This window comes from Diuraphis noxia, unplaced genomic scaffold (assembly GCF_037042655.1).
Source record: "Diuraphis noxia isolate RWA-SAM2 unplaced genomic scaffold, SU_Dnox_SAM2 contig0001, whole genome shotgun sequence".
In the NCBI taxonomy this organism is placed as follows: domain Eukaryota; kingdom Metazoa; phylum Arthropoda; class Insecta; order Hemiptera; family Aphididae; genus Diuraphis; species Diuraphis noxia.
In genome coordinates this window covers 40,451,855-40,470,424 of record NW_028301711.1, presented here as the reverse complement: position 1 = coordinate 40,470,424, position 18,570 = coordinate 40,451,855, and the positions used below count along the sequence as shown (strand labels likewise).

The 18,570-nt window shown below is 27.6% G+C and overlaps 1 protein-coding gene across 1 annotated transcript in view; it reads left to right on the top strand.

Moving 5' to 3' along the window:
• Nucleotides 1-17,104, top strand: part of LOC107173662 (putative fatty acyl-CoA reductase CG5065) — a 39,991-nt gene extending 22,887 nt beyond the window's left edge. The window contains exons 2-9 of the mRNA XM_015524281.2: nucleotides 627-828; nucleotides 3,612-3,860; nucleotides 5,862-6,007; nucleotides 8,887-8,996; nucleotides 9,475-9,667; nucleotides 12,322-12,570; nucleotides 13,809-14,066; nucleotides 16,482-17,104. Of these exons, the coding sequence (XP_015379767.1) occupies nucleotides 634-828; nucleotides 3,612-3,860; nucleotides 5,862-6,007; nucleotides 8,887-8,996; nucleotides 9,475-9,667; nucleotides 12,322-12,570; nucleotides 13,809-14,066; nucleotides 16,482-16,635 (1,554 nt within the window). The 5' untranslated portion in view covers nucleotides 627-633 and the 3' untranslated portion in view covers nucleotides 16,636-17,104. The remainder of the gene's footprint in view (nucleotides 1-626; nucleotides 829-3,611; nucleotides 3,861-5,861; nucleotides 6,008-8,886; nucleotides 8,997-9,474; nucleotides 9,668-12,321; nucleotides 12,571-13,808; nucleotides 14,067-16,481) is intronic.
• Nucleotides 17,105-18,570: the final 1,466 nt, after the last annotated feature.

Here is an 18,570-nt window from a genome sequence, read left to right as displayed (position 1 = left end):
CCAATACATTCTTCGCTCCGCTCAGAATCTAAAATGAGATCAACAATTAATTTTAATATTAAGTTCATAAAAAATAAAATATTAGAAGGTTGAAAAGAAATCTTTTCATAGTTTGACTCAACTTGTTTGGTCTTTAATTGACATTTAAAATCTGCTCCGACACATCTACTTGGTATTTTAATAATATGGTATAGGTGGAATTTATAAGATAACATTCCGTAATTATTTTCTGTTTTTTTTTTTTTTTTTTTTTTTTTAAGCAATATTATTATAACATTGATGTTAACTTCGGAAAATACTCAATATATTTTTTTTCTCTCCTTACGCAAGCACTTTATACGAACATAACATAATAGTCATATCATAATAATAATATTCTTTAAACAAAACACGTATAGTTTACGTTAGTTGGATGATGAAAATAACATTTCGTTGATATGTTATGTTATACCTTAACCTATGTCTAAAATATGAAATAGAGCGTATACATACACTCGCCCATTATACAAGCATATTTTTTATTCATTTTATTAGGTATAAAATTTGAAATTAAATTAATTTGCCACCGATGGTAATAGGTATATTATTTATCATTATTGAATAATGTCTGATATCTTATTTTCCAGGTGAAAAATGACGAACCAAAGTGTGTGCGAGTGGTACAACGATCGTTCGGTGTTCATCACCGGAGGAACTGGCTACATGGGCAAAGTACTCACCGAGAAGCTACTTAGAGACTGTGGAAACGTCAAAAATATTTACATACTGTGTAGACCAAAGCGAGGTTTCACCCCTGCAGCCAGAATAGAGCAAATAAGGAAATTAGCAGTTGAGTGATAATAATAAATTTTAATAGTATTATTTTATTTAGATAAAGTGGAAGCAATTTAAAATCAATGATATAATGCTCGATAGAAATTAATAAAACCTTGATAATGTATTATAGATATTAAACATGACTTTAATTAATATTTTTTCTTCAACCTGTCAATATTATGTGATCAAATATAGTACTAATATACACAATAATCTATTACTTTAATTTTGGATAGTTAGTATTAGAAAATGACTAAAACAATATTTCATCATTGTTATGGTGGTCAAGGCCGCGATATAAATATAAATTTCATATTCTTTCTTTGAATATCTATCTGAATAGCTTGAGGAGATGGGTTGTTCATAATTTTTTGTCTTGCCACATCAATGCAATTCATAATAATTGTTGTATGATTATTGTTAATCTGTCTCTAAATATAGGAGATTGGCATGCAAAAATATATCTGAAAGGTTGTTTCATATCTCTGGACCAGGCACATTGCACATATATTATAATAGTATGTACCTACACATTCAGTGTGTAATTATTATTATTTATAATTCTGTAAAATGTTTATGTTCTCAATGTGTATCAGGTACCAGCTGTAACACCTAAAACGGTACATATAATTGATGAGTACTGTGATTAATTATAATATTTATCGTATATTTTCTTAAGGTCATTTGGTCGTGTAGCAAGATACGTTTACATGCAACGATCATCGTAACATATAATAGGTGTAGCGTTTGTATAATAACACTTTCGTTATGTTCAACCGATAATATAAAAGCGTTAAAAGTAAAAGTGACTATAATATTTCTATATAAAATGTATAAGCTCAGACTAAATCGTTGTTTATAATAATTGATTATTATAATATTATACATATGAATCATAAAAATAAGGTCATTGTACAATCTTCATTTATGGCCATAATAAGAACGGTTATCCAATATAATGGTGTAGGTATAAGGGTGTTGCAGAGACCTTCGAAAAAATGTTTATTATTATATATAGGTCATTAAACTCATACAAACGTAAATAGATATACGAATTATACTTTATAGCGCACGCTTAAACACTCAATCTTAGGACATAATATCGTCATAATTGAGTATACAATTTTCAAGGAATGGAACATGCACTTACAAAACCAATAAAATATGCGTTAAACATTTTTTTCTACTATATATGGATATTTTGATTAAATTGAATTTAAACTAACAACGAAATTAAATACCTAAGTCCTGGAAAATATTTAAATCAGCGCATGATGTGTTGTGTGAACATCCTATACTCAAATACTCAATTGACATATTATTGTAATGAGGGTGTGGAGCATGTGTGTAGCATACCCTAACTAACAAGGGTGACTTAAGTCCTTGATTATTTTTATTAAACTATGCTAAAATTGAATGTATTGAATTGTAACATTAATAGTCATTACAGTTATATACTTATATAATAGGTAGTTAAAATTTATATAGTCAATCAATAAATATGCAATGTAAATTTTATCGAATTATGACCGAGAATAAAGTACCTACACAAATTAAAAACAAAACAATTTTAAAAGTTTTATTTTATTATATTAAATTGACCTAAGTTAATCCAAATGTGTTTAGCTTAAAAAATCTCACCTCATATTTTTCAATAAATATTATACTGTCCTCATAATTTAATTTAAAAAAATGATCAACAGCGGTTAAAATGTCTAAATTTTCTTTTGAAAACTTTTTTTTCAAACCAACTGTTATTCAATCCAGAACTCTAAAATAAGCATTTATTTTCCAGTGCTCAGATTTTTCCTTTTTCTTCAGTCATGCTGTCAATCATGACTTTAGAAGAACATTGATTTTCAGTTTTTGAAAAAACATAATAATTTTTGAAATTTGTTGGCTCATTCTTTTTACGTTTTGTCTTTGAACCTTACCAATGCAAAAAATAAAAAATTATAACATGGTATAGAATACGAGTATATGTGCATAAAAATTTAAATTATACAAACCTATTTCCAACGATTTGTCTAATTTTTTAGCATATGATGAAATTTCAGTCCAAACACCATTGAAACTTTCATCATTACGATTATTTTAAAACGTTTTTATAACAACATTCACCAAATTAACAGCTTTTTCTAAAGTAGCTTGTTTTTGTTGTAAATGGTTACTAATAATATTAATTTTACTTAACACATCTTCAAATAAAAATACTATAAATGATCCCCTTCTTATCATGGTTTGAATTCCTAAATAAAATTATAATAAATTAAAAAACTGAAATTTATTTATTTATTAATTGAAAATATTCAATATATCTATTGCTTGTGCAACATTCATATCATTATTATTATTAATTTCATGCCACTACAAATTTCAATATAGAACTGTAGAACTATTCTTTAAATATAAAAGTCTATGGGTGCGCGCATCGTCTGTTATCGTCGTGATCGATAATTCGATAATCATCGACAATCGGTGCCTGTAGTGCCGTAGTTAATATAACAAAATGAATGATTATAATAATTAATATTATAATACAGTATACTATACAGTAGTAATATAGTATCCACACTGTGGAGTATTCCAATTAACCAAATGGTATAAGAACTGATTATTGTCTTCAATAAATGTTAATAAAAAATACTGTGAAGCAATAGCTCAAAAAAAAAAAAAAAAGAAAGAATATTTCTCAATAAGCAAATAACATTTAAATATAGATACAGAATATAATATTTATACCTATACACATATTTATATAGCTAGTAAGTAATCGACAAATTTTTTTTTTCAAGGTGTTCGACCGAGTGCGAACAGAGTTTCCGGACAGGCTGAAGAAAATCAAATCGATGGAAGGTGACCTGGGCCTACCAGGACTAGGACTTAGCAACGAAAACAAGTCGATACTCGTCAACGAAGTGTCAATCGTTTTTAACGGGGCGGCATCATTGCGCTTGGAATCCGGTCTGAAGGATGCGATAAGATACAATACTACTGGAACGAAACATGTGTTGGACTTGGCTGTCGAAATGAAAAATTTGGAGGTAATTATATAAATTCAGTACTTATAAGTATACCAATAATTGTAGATGGTGGAGTAGAAATAACGAATTATTTTTGTAAGTATGTATGACAACATATTTTTAAGTTTAACTCGATTCTCTCAAATTTAAAGTCCTGTATAATTATGACTATTTTTATGTAGTTATACAATATTATTATAGTTGTATAAGATATCCATATCTATAGTGACTATAGCATATTGTAATATATATATTTAAAAAAAACCATTGAAGGATCAATAGTCGAAACTATACATCCCTTCACCGCATATTTCCCCGATTTTTGTACTTGTACAGTTGCAGGGTGTAATAAGTAATGTGTTAAAAGTGACGGATTACTGACTGATCATAATACAATAATTACTTTAAAATTCTCCAAAAATAACGGAATAAGTGTGTGAAATGCAAGTTGCAATTGATAATAAAATTAATATAAATCAAACTTTTGAAATATTCAAACATTTGTAAAACAAAATTTCCGAAATTTAAATTAAAAATTAAACCAGAAAATTGAAATTTTTCCCAAGAAGAATTTTGCAATGAAATTTATAAATTCATAATTGAATATTTATAAAAAAAGATGTATAGTTTTTTCTGATATTTCAAATAGTCAAAGATGTTCATATAACATAAATATTCGCACATGATTATTTAATTCTAAGACTGACTCTCCGATGTATTTATGAATTTAAACCTAATATTTTGAACATCGATCAGTTAGTATTTTTCAAGGCTGGGCAAGTTAATGATTTTTTTTAACTCAGTTAAGTTAAGTTAAATATTTTTTGTTTAATTAAATTAAAAGTTAAGTTAATGTATTTTTAGTACATCAATTTAGTTTAAAGTTAAGTTAACAAATTTTGTTAACTTAACTTCAATTAATAAGTTAAGTTAATAAAAGAAAAGCTCATTGAAAAGGTTTTAAAAAAAGTGAAAATCACAAATGTATAATACACCACTATTTATAGGTAGGTAGGTATTTTTATAATAAAATGGTCACAATTCATGATGATCGACAATCATAAAAATTATAAAATAAGATATTAATAAATATTAAGTAATAATAATAATAATAATTAATGAGTACCTAACAAGCCTGGTTTTATTAAACGTGACTTCGTGAGTTCTTAACTATTGATACATCTTATATAATAATATTATGGTCACACGGGCGACTAAATGTCACATTGTTACAATGTTATCTCTATATTATAAATTATTATTTATTATTTTATTAGTGCATACATAATTAGTATAACATACATATTAGTTGTTATTTATAAAAATAATTACAAAAATCTCTTTTTTTTTCCAACAATATTTTCTAATATTCTACGAATTTTAAAATATCGATGAATCGTTATAAACTAAAATATATTCTAGATAAAAAGAAAATTAAAATTAACTTAATAATTGCTAATATTAAAATGTAGAAGTTGATTTTAAGTTAACGTAGATAAAAATAAGTTAAGTTAATTAAAACAGCGAACTAGTAAGTTAAGTTAATAAGTTAAAATTAACTTAACTTTTAACTTATTAACTCGTTAATGCCCAGCCTTGGTATTTTTAAACATTATTTAGAGGCACAGGGTTTCTTCGTTAAATTATTTTAGTATTCTGTTTAATTAGTCAATTTTTTAATGCAACTAGACATTATTATACGGTAAAAGTATATAACGAACATTTGATTTTGCCCATATTATAAATATCTCATACCCAGCGAGACTGAATGGGAATTAGATATTAAGTTTCTACAAAAAAAATTAAAAACAAAATCGGTAACGTATAATACCATGAAAAATTTAATGGGTCATATCGTTAATATATTATCGTTAATGAATTTACTCTATAAGATTGTTAGTAGCTATTGTCGTTTTGCCTGGCTGAAACGGTAAAAGTTGGTGGCGACAAAGACGGGTTTTCTATGCTATTTTGTACAAAAATATTATAAATTTAGAATGCAATTGGATCTCGTTGTTTTAGTCGTTCGTTCATTTGTCCACGGCTTTCTGTCACTGCGAATATGACACACTTGATGAAACGATTTATCCATCGCCGGCTAATCCGGAAGACGTCATGCGAGCTGTCGAATGGATGGACGATCATACGCTTGAAATCATCACGCCTAGGTAATAATGTAATATACATCAAGACGTGTGACCAAGTTAAAGAGGTTTTTTTTTTAAATTGAGTTGAGTTAAGTTACTAGTAAAAATAATATGATTTAAAGTTAATAGTCAAATCATTTTATTTAACTTAAGTGAAGAGTTATATTTTATTCGTAGAAATCAACAATTAATTAACTAACTTAATTAAATGTTTTTTCTTTAATATGTAATAACGGCAAATAGACAGTTTTAAATAATAATAAACAATCTGAACGAAAGCAGTACTACATCATAATAAATAATAACTTACTTATGTACTTATTTAATTTTACACCATCTTTTGACTATAATATTTTATAATTTGTTCTTTTGAGAATTGTGCCTACCTAATCCCTATTGGCTATTGATAAGACAGAGTTATTAATATTTAACGGCAGTATGGTATATAAAAAAAAAAAAAATATTAAACTCGTTGTACAATATTATTGTGGCTAACAAGCAAGTAAGCACCAATACAAGAAGTGAATTTAAGAATTACCTACATATTAAATTTCCTATTATGTTCCATCAATAATAATTTTACTTATATAAATATTTACTATTTAATTATTTATAAATGAACCTAACTTACATTTGATTAAAATAAATTCACTATTTATTAAGTTAATGTTAATAAAAATCAAATAAATATTAAAAGTTAAGTAACTTATAATTAAATGTAATTAAGCTTAAAAGTTGAAATTAACTTTACAATAATTATCTTAATAGGTACCTGTTTTGTGTACAATATTGGCAATAGTATCTAAGTATACATTGTGTACACAACACATTCGTAAATAGAATTGCCACTTCGACTGTATAGTTATCAAGGGCACTTAGTAATAATGTATTTTTATTTATATTGTTTTTCATTCGTCTTTTGATTTGATAAACCAACACTGTAATGGAGATTGATGTTTGCTTTATATTGCCCTGAATGAAAAAAAGTCAATTTATAGGTCATTGGATCTGGATGCATCACATTTGTATTAATCATTTCATTGTCAAAGATAATAGATTATGATATATATAGCACCTTTTAAATATGTAATGAAACTAAAGGTTATGTTGTCTAATTTCATAAAATTTATTGTTTATAGTAAATATATGATCCATGAAATTAATTGGTATAACGGTTATTTTTTTAAATTTATACTCTGATGAGTTTACAATAAAAAGGTTTATCGGGATTCACATATAAAGGGTGGAAATCCAATGACATATAAGTCACGATTGATTATCCTGGACTTGATCTGACGATGATAGTGTTTACGTGCTCAGCTCTGACGGCGGCTCGTAACACAACAGCAAGATACGGCGGTGAAGACTCGGCTCCTACGGTGGCTTCATTGCGATACTAAGGGAGACTGGGAGGGACAACTACGGATCAGTGTGTATTCATGTCAACATTGGATTGTGCACTACTGTGGCACGTAGTTATATAGTCTGTAGAGTATCCATGTATAACGGCGTTTTAAGACCGTCCGGCTTGCAATAGTACCGCACACAACGGGGGAAAGTGGTGTTTGTATTAGCAATCCTCGTTGGTATATATGCTATTCTACACCTTGCGGATCGGTGCATTTGGCTTAAGTTGATTTTGTTGGCCAATTTTCTGTCCCGTTACAAATATAATTAACAATTACTCAAAAAAAATATAAATTACACACTAATAAAAAAAAAATGCACCATCTACAGTCTGTAAGCGCCCATTTTAAATTTTAAGTTAATTTAAAATGTCAAAACTATTTTGTGTGCAATAGCTCAACGTCGACAGTATTTAAGTAGGTACATTATTATTAATGTATATTTAACGAAAATTTAGTCATTTAAAATTTTCGAAATTTTTGTTCAAATTAAATAATAATTACCTAATTTTGGAAACAAAATAAGAAACAGAATATCGACAAACGTGGACGTCAATACTATTGTTAATTTAATCATGGATAATAATCAATAATCATCTATTCTCTTTCATAAAACGATTTTGTATAAAGCTGGAAGTATACCCAAAATTGTTCAACATAATAAAAGTACCTATGTTTGTAGTTGAATGAATAAGTTTATTAAGTTGAAACTTATTACGAAATATAATAAATTACATCTTCTTTAAATTCATATAGAAAATACTGAACTGCTCCAAAGTATATTTTATGATTAATTTAAAAAAAACAAAGAATTTGATCTGGTTCATCGTAGGTTTTAGGTGTAGGTAACACTACTTCGTTATTGAGTTAGTCACTGGATGTGTTATAGCGGGCACATATTTCCTATACACATGCGTATAACTAGGATTTAGTAGTTAACTAGATTGATTAATCGAGTTGAAGCTTGAAACAAACTCGATGACAAGCACGAAATAATCAAATTCTCGGTTCTGAATTAAAAATTAAATACAAAATAAAACTCTTAATGCCTAAAATTTGCCAGCATCACTGAGAATCTATTAAATTGAATTTAAATTTTAATGATGGTATACTGAAACATTTGTTATCGAATAGTTTAATTTAATTTTTAGTTTTTTCTATCTAAATTGCGTCATTATGTCTTCGAACTTAAATGTAGACACATAAATAGTCCGGAAGTAATTGTTTTTTTATTTCAGAAACTATAAATGACAATACTATTTATCCATCAGCTGACCGCTCTGAGCGTAATTGGCTATTATTATTTATTTTTGTTTCGCCACAGGGTGAACCGGTTAGCTTTACTACCTTATTCGACTGTTAGAGAAAATAAACGGCTTGCAAATAAATAAAATTGTTCGAATAACGTAATTAATTTGGTGATCAAACAGAACCGCAAATTATCATTACAATTTGGTTAACGGTATTAAACTAATAAAAATGAATCGATTTCAGGTTGCTCGGGCCCCATCCAAATTGCTACACTTACTCTAAAAGATTGGCGGAATCATTGGTCAGTGAATATGCCAATCGGATTCCAATATCTGTAGCCCGTCCGTCGATTGGTAAGTTTATATTAATATCGTATTATTAAAATATATTAATAAATGCGTACTAACCTAACGTTACACATATTATACACTGTATGTACATTGAGTTCTTGGAATAAATAGCAATGGACAACCGGTAGGTACTGCAGTTATTGATATGTCGATCTTAAAGTACTTCAGAAACAAGTCTAATATTCTACCCACTCACCCACCCAAACCCTGTGATAAAAGCATATACTGTCATTTCCCAACTACATGTTGTAGTAAATGTTTATATACTAGTTAATACTATATTTTTAACCATTGACCACTACCCAACCATCTACCTCCCGCACATTAAAAAATTAAAAGGCAATTGTTCCTCGATTACATACATTACCTGATTACCACGTCTATCGTAGTCACTGACTGTATTAACGAGAACATTATAACGTGTTGCTGTGTTGGTTCAGATACTAAAATGTTTTGATTTTGTTGTTGTTGTTGCTCTCAGTGACGCCTTCGTTCAAAGAGCCCGTTCCAGGATGGGTGGATAGCTTAAACGGCCCTGTAGGAGTCATCGTGGCTGGCGGAAAGGGAGTGATCCGATCCATGTTATGCAGTCCAGATTATGAAGCAGAAGTCGTGCCAGTAGACATTGCGATTAATGCACTTGTTTTAATTGCTTGGAAGAGAACAACAATCGAGTAATTATTATTTAATATTATAATACTAAATATTATGCTGCTCTTCTTTCGTCTGTTTACTACACGATGAATTATTAAACTAATATGTTAGGTATAAATTATTTTAAGTCAAACGGTTAACGAAGTAACATTTTGATCAATCGAAGAGCTCACTGAGAACTAAAAAGTGATAATATGGACTTAATTTTAGATCTACCTGAACGATAATTTAAAGTAATACATGTAAGAGCGATAACAAATTGGAAACACAATACATATCAATAATAAAATAAAAACCTGTGTTGTTGAAGCCTTAATAAACTTTGAAAAAAAAAAAAATAGTGTTGGCCTATCCTTTTTCTTCTCTACACAACTAATATCTCAATAAATAAAGACTCAAATATTCCGCTATATTATGTTTGCTGACGACACGTTGATTTTACAACAAACACCTAATTATTCACAGATGTTATGACTGATAACTGACAACCTTAATCAATCTGATCTCTGATTTGGACAAGGCGTATCAATAGTTGTTAGTCTGAACTCGCGAATTATACTTTACGCAAAATATAAAATATTCAAGTATTCATAAATTACATGACAATTCCACATTAAGAATCAGCTGAGTACGTGATTAGTGGCTGTAAGTATAAAGACCTTGATTAACGTCTGAATTGGAAAAACTCAATGTCACTGGAAAATTGCAAAAAAAAAAATGCATAATTAATACTAGCTTGTTGGAAAAAATTTCACATTAGACCTAATCAGTCTACAGCTTAATTCTAAATGTACTTAACTATTATCAAATAAATTTATACTTATGTCATACAATTATGAGATTGTGTCAGCAAATCATAACTTTATGATCTTCGTACCGTTGTCGGAGCACACAAGTTTGAAGTGAGTGAAGTGAAGATCGACTTTGAATCCATCAATATTTGAATATATCAACGCAACTGTCAAATAACTTTGACAACTTGCAAAGCATTAGAGTGTATCAAATGCTTGAAGGCGTACGAACTTTGTTTAGGTGACTTATATTAAGGAAAGGTGCTTCCTCATTGGAGGTATAAACATGAATATAATCATGTTCATGTATACATAAAATTAATATTTATTGATTACCATGTAGGCTAACCAATTAGCGTATATATCCATTAAGTATTAATTGTGCATATTCAATTATATGTTGTATGATAATTATTATTTATACTTAAAAAAAAAAAAAATAAGAACCAATATACCTTAAAATATGTAGATTATAACTATATTATTATACACAGCTTAGACATAATAAAATTAGACTTAAATCAAACATTTTTAGTTTAGGGTGCCAGGATGACGAAAATCCAGTATTCAGGACGATAAAAACATATCGGGGTTAATATTTGGGCTTAAAACTAGTCTTATTGAATACTTATATGCTACTAAAATTTGAAGTCAAAATTTAGGATCCCAAGCTAATGGAATTCTTGGGTTTTTCCTTTATTCAAGTTACTATACGCTATGCATATACAGCAGATGTATCTTCAGCAGATTTGTTCCAGTGATTTATAATACGATATTTTTTGATTATATTCAAATATTGCAGTAAATAAGTAATAAATACACAACTGGATTATTTTTCCACTTTATCAATCATTATAATTTATAGTCGTATTTTATGAGTTTCAATGATAGGCCGTAGATTTGATTCGTCACACGGAAAAATATATTTATATTTACAGTTCTTAATTTTAAATATCGTTTGAATAATGGAATATTTGATAAAGTACTGAATATTTTATTAAAATAATATGTCACCTGTGTGTATATCCAATATCCAAATACAGGATGTAAATAATATTTAAATCCAACATTTATTTCATTTTAAAACAAAAAAATATACTTACATGTACTTCATATGTATAAGAGCTCAAAGTTCCTAAACTTAAGAGGACGCGACACCCGCATGTGTTTTCTTCGTCGTAAAAGGGCGTAGCATAGCAAATTTTACGCTCAGAAAATCTCGTTTATCTCCTTCAATTTAAAATTTAGAGTGAATTGACCTATCATAAAAATTAAAGGCAAGATTATTACCGAGGGCATCTCATAGGCTTTTTATTATATTTTAATTTGAAACCGAGTTATGAGTATTTTTAGAAATAAAAATAATTTTAAATTTTAAAATACTCATTACTCGCTTTAAGATTAAAATATAATAAAACACCTATAAAATAACTTCGGTAATAATCTTGCCTTTAATTTTTATAATAGGTCGATTCACTCTAAATTTTAAATTAACGGAGATAAACGTGATCTGCTGAGCGTAAAATTTGCTATGCTACGCACTTGTATGGCGGAGACAACACATGCGGGTGTGGCGTTCTCTTAAGTTTAGGAACTTTGAGCTCTTATACATATGAAGTACATGTAAGTATATTTTTTTGTTTTAAAATGAAATAAATGTTGGATTTAAATATTATGTAATCAAGCATTTATGTTTAGAAAATGTATTTGAATGATATATGATCATTGATATTTATGTAGATTTTATTTTTGTTCAAATACCTCACTTATGTTAATCGAATTTTTCTTATGCTTATAATGTGTAGAATAATAATAATATAATTTAATAAGCAATAAAATAGTTGAATACATTACGAATAATTATTCAAAACCTGACGTTATAGTAATACAATCGAAGACATGGTTCCGTGTTACAATATATCCAAAGGAGACATCGTTCGCTTGACTTGGGGTGAAGTGTTGGCCAAAGGAAAACGATACGCATACGAGTATCCATTCGACGCCGGTCTATGGTACCCCAATGGATCGATAAGGACCAACAAATTTGTACACTATTTCATTGTTTTCATGCTGCAGATCGTGCCGGCCTACTTGATCGATGGAATTATGATATTGGCTAGGCAAAAGACATTGTAAGTCACTCCAGGGGATCCGATATCCACCATTATTTATCAAACTAAATATAAGCAACTATTTAAGGGTGTGAATTCGGGTACTAGACATTTATGAGTAATAAATGACGATTTATGTGTTTAAAATAAAAATAAAACAATTTAAAAAGCCAAGAAATAGCACTAACATTTGAAAAATTAAGAAATATGAAAAATCAAAGTCTAAATTTCAGTTCTCTGAATCATAAAATAAATGTTAAACCTACTTTTCTATTTCTTAAGCATTTTAAAAGAAATATGTAAATGTTATTAAATTACGAACATGTTCATGATGATTTCAAATATGTTTTTAGAAGTCTTTCTCGATAACTAGTATATTATCATGTCTGTAGAAGTTATTGACATAAAATAGGTATATTTTCAAATTTGGTAATTTATTAACTTATAAGGACTATAGGTAGTAGGATGTATAAAAGTAAACACATCTATTTAGTTAGATGTTACAGAAATATTGCTTATATTGTACATTGCATAAATTATCTATCTTATTTTCTACGTATCATGATTGTGAGTTAAATATTTATGATAATTGGTCACTAATCAGATATGAAATCAGTCTAAATTATGATGATTTTATAAAAACATTCAAAAAAGAAAAACGTTAAAAAATACTAAACACGAAATTATATTTTTTATATTTCAAGAATGGTGAAACTTTCAAGTTTGAAATATTTCATAATCATTAACTTATAAACCCTACTTATAATATATTAACATTGTCGGGATTGAATCCCTAAAGTATAATATTAATTTACTGTTGAATAAACATACGCATTTAATGGGTGTTAGTCTAAAATACTAAGGATTAATTGAGCACTTTTCACTAGGGGTGGTATAATATGTTATTCTTGAGTAAATAACTTACGTCTTATAATACAATAAAAAGTAAAATAAAATAAAAACACGTCCATAGATAAAATGTATTATTATATTATAATACCAGATTTAACAAAATATAAAAAAAATATTGCTTAAAAAAATTGTCTATATATTTATATTTGCAATTTAAAATTAGTTCAAAATTGACAAAAAATAAATGAGTTTTTGGTTGATTTTATCTCTACACCTTTGGTACTTCTCAGTCGCTATATATCAATACCTAACTTAGTATGTTGCTGCAGATATTCCTACCCAAAATACTTACTTCACTAACAACATAAATCGCATTGAAATCATGCTGTGTATTGTTGCATTTATAGCATGGTCCGAGTTCAAAAGAGGATAGCCGTTGGAATGGAAGTATTGCAGTACTTTACTATGCGTGGTTGGAACTTCAAAATCGAAAACACTAAAGGTCTGTTACACAACCTGAACAAAGAGGATCTGGAAAAGTTTTACATCCAGAACACCGAAGTTGATGTCGAAAAGTACATGATCAATGTGTTGCTGGGTGCTCGTCAATATTGTATGAAAGAGCCTCTTGCAAATCTGGATAGAGCGAGATTTCATCTAAAACTGTGAGCTATATTATGTATACAAATTTATAAATGGTTACCTACTTGGTAATTATTTTCACAAAAATACTCATTATTTAAAAAAAAAACAATTAATGTTTAAGAGAATATTTTTAGCTATTTTTTTTTGTCGTTATAGTTTTTAAAATTCTTTTTAAAGACGACATACATAATTCTTATTCTTTACTTTTAAGCGGGATTATTTTTATAAGTATTTCAAATTGAAAAGTACTGGTGCAAAATATTGATCAAGTACTCCGCTCATCTAGACTCGAAATACTCATGAACTTATAAAATGCTTGTTAAAAATTTGATTTTAATACCTACATCGATTTATTTTGGAATATGGGATTGATAATATATGCCATTACTCAAAAAAAAAATTTAATATTTTAACGATGAAGAATAATAAAAATTTAATTGTTTTCAATACTGTTGTTTTGTATAACAATTTAAAGTTATGTGGGAATAAATATTTTCAAAAATGTTGGCAACAATTTATGCGATGGTGAGTTTTTTACGTTGAATACATCATATTGATTCCCAGTTCATACCCTCACCAATAAGGCTTACAGCGTACATTACAACGTTGAGACACCCAATCAAATGGTAAATTAGAAAATTACTACGATGCATTTTATAATGTAAATAATATAGCTATATATTTGTTGTGTTATAATATGGGCACCAAGGTAACCTATCAATGATATATTCTGTTTTTATTTTCCCCCAATGCTTTAAAAATAAGATAATCATTAAAAGCATGAAACGAAATGTTTTTACGAAAATCAAATGGTTGCATTTTATTTTATTTAATAACACTTAAAACATATGTAGGCAGATTTTACCAATAACTTAAACTTTCTACGAAACTGAATGTTATTAAAAAGTAAAAATCACGTACTCGCTGTACTCGGGTCATAATAATGTACCTAAACATAGGTAATATAACTTCCGTTGCGGTTGAAGATAAAATTATAAATTATCCATCAGCGTGACTATGTTTTTACGTAATAATAACATCCATTCTTCCTTGTACGCTGTGGTTGGATCTGTCATAAGTTATACGGCTGGTTATTATCAAATCGTGTCAATCGTTTTGCTTAGATAATATTCTATAGTGATTTGAAAAATGTTATTTTATGTACTGTTTTATTAGAATATCTTACACAAGGAATGTGTTTCATTAATAATTATGTCCTACTAATTTTTCGGAAAAACAGATTCAATAACTTTGGAGTGTAAATTTTCGATTATTCTTGATACAGTCTACATAATATTGTTTTGTATTTCCTAGTTTTTCTACAAAATAATTTAATATTATGGGTAATAATTTATTATAATTATATAATTTATAGGTAATTACCATTTATTAAATTAGGTGATTATAATATTTTTTATTTCTCTAATGTATCTACATTGAAAGGTCAGATAATAATCAGGAATATTAGATATAAATATCTCATTTATATTGGACAAATTGTAAAAAAACAAGCATTGTTAAAGCAAAATGAATACAATTGTATGTTTCAAAAAATACACGCACCTACTTACTAAAATAGTATTTACTGTGTGTTAACTACATATATTACTATGGCAATACTGAACATTATAATAAACAATGAAAAATTAATTTTAAGATAAAATATAATAAAATGAGTGCAACTTTTTCGAGCACATTATGATTTTGAAAATTGTAATAAGTAACTTACATCTCCTGGATAGGTCTTATACAATATTTAATTCTGGTTCTAGAATTAACTAGATCTGAGGGATAGGTACATTTGAAAATATTCATGCAAATGGTGTCCCCATGATTCATAAATATTATACATTACGCATAATTATAATGAAGTATATACAGTGGTTGTTTTGTATGGTACAATAATTGTTTTCTCATCCAGGAGATACAAACAATTTAAAAATATCCCCAATCTTTAGCATTCTAAACGCAAATAATTTCTATAATGAAATGACATTTTAATACTTAAACTTATAAGTTATAATAATAACGCAGCTATAAATTGTATTAATATATAATATACATTTTAAATATAATATAATATCTAATCGTAGACTCATATAAAGCTGACTATAAATTTGTGTATCTACAGATTTTGACAACCTTCCAAGGTTATCAATCTGTAGAAGCTTTTAACAGAATATACCACAGTACATAGATATAATAACTCAACCTCAACTAGATAATATACCATTTGAAGAACAACTTTTATTGAATATTGTGCGTATTCACTGGGTGAAAAAAAACTATGACCCTATAATGACCCATTTCTGATAAAACGTTAAAAATGGGACTTTTACGTTCTAGAATCTAGGAGATGTTTTAAACTATAGGTACTCTTCAGCTACTTACACTATGATAATAATAATAATAATGATAAAAAAAATTATTTGCAGGCTGTATTGGTTGAATTTGGCAACTCAACTGTTTTTCGGAGTTTTGCTCTTGTGGCTGTTCGTACGTGTGTTTGATTCTTTCAAGTTTTTGCTGGACTCTACCACACACTCATTCACGAATGTACCGATAATTGGATCCCTAATACCAAAATGATGTGCTCCGAAGAACCATATTATTTACATCACTTATTAACCGTCTTATGATTGTGCATGTAAAATAAAGCATAATAATATGCTTATGGTTATTATATATTCATTATTATGTATAAATTATTATTCTATGAAACATATATTATTACTGTGGAAGGGATGATCATATTATATTTATAAATATTATAATATATTATTATATATACGCATTACGTGGCTGCAGTTATGAAGAATCATAATCATAATCTTTTTTTTTTTTTTGTTAACTATTATTGTTTTTTTCTTATGATTTTTTATTTAGTTTAAGCAGTTTAATATATATTAATATATTATGCCTAATTTAAATAACAAAAAATGTAATTGCATAGTTCGAATGAAATAGGTATTCACAATGATTGAAGAGATTTAAATTATTATTTTACCTTAGATAATATTTGAATATAACATAAATATAATTAAAAATTCGTTTCGTATTTGATTTATATTATTTGTTTGTACGGTGTACCTTTATATCCACTATCTATGCCAGTGTGTAACTACTTTATTAGTGGTCATATCCTATACTAAAGTATACCTAGCTAATGTGTTTTGATTTTGTAAGCAAATTGTACAGAAGGAAAGTTATAGTTTATTCAAAATCAAAGGTAAATAAAGCTGTACCTATTATATAATAATACAGTGGGTATTGGGTATACACATTGTTCGTATAGTCAAATAGTCAATGACTGATAGACCAACCGATTAAACAATAGGTTTAAAAATTTTTTATTAGCGATGTATTTATTAATTGTTAAATGTCGTTAATATTTTATTATAAAATGTACCTAAATATAAATATTAAATCTTAATATTACATATTTAAATCTACAGTGACACCAAATAATAATTTATATTAATCACACATAATATAATATGGAAAAAAAAAAAACAAAAAAAAATTGATGTTAGGTTAACTAAGTATAGTTATTAACTTTTTTGAAACCACCACTGAGGAGTAAAATATTTTTCTATGATCTCACACCTTTAAAATAAAAATTAAAATAAAATTAGTAAACATAAAAAGTTTATAATTGGATAATTAATACTGATATACATATTATAAAGTATAACGCATTTATTTTATGAATAAATCAATTGATGAGAATAATTGCATATAAACCTTGCCACGTTGTTTTTAGTTTTTACATTTTTGTGTAAATTTATACTCAAAAAGTTTACCACTCTTTCACCACCAAAATGAGTGGAGGATACCACCTTCATTGAGAATAACTTGGTTAATCTATAAGATTGTTTGCCTTGAAGATTCGTTCAGTGCAGTCGGCTTAGCATGCAAAAAACCTAGGCCGCAATTTTTCACTAGGGTTAGTCCAGTTCCTACGGCTTCTATTTTTTCTCTATAAACCTTTCCTAGGTTGGTGAGTTAATGTATATCCCCTCCCATCGACAACCATTTGAAATGTTAGCGAGTTATATTTTAAAGTCAGCTAATTATATATGTAAGAATTGGAAATTTAACAAATGCGTTTGTAATAAATAAAAACTAAAATACAATTGAAATAAGAATTTTGTGAACGTATTTGTGAGGTATTTTTTTAGCTCCTTCGTTGGGGTCCTGCGTATAAACTAACAAAATAAAAAGCGAGTAAGTGGATATCGCTCTGCTATCCAGTTGGTCACAAGTAGGTTACTGTAATGTAATAATTCAAACGTTCTTAAAAATATAATAATACTTTCCGGTATACATTTTTTATTTGACAAAAGTATATAAACTTATGACGAATCTTGTACTCAATTTGAAAACCATAGATTTAAAATGACACATTTTTATGAATTTCTAACTCAAAATAATTTGAAATGCCAACATAAACATTTAATGAAAATTTTACGGTTCTACGGTAATTTGTTTTAGAGTTACGCCAATATTATCTGAAATCAGTTT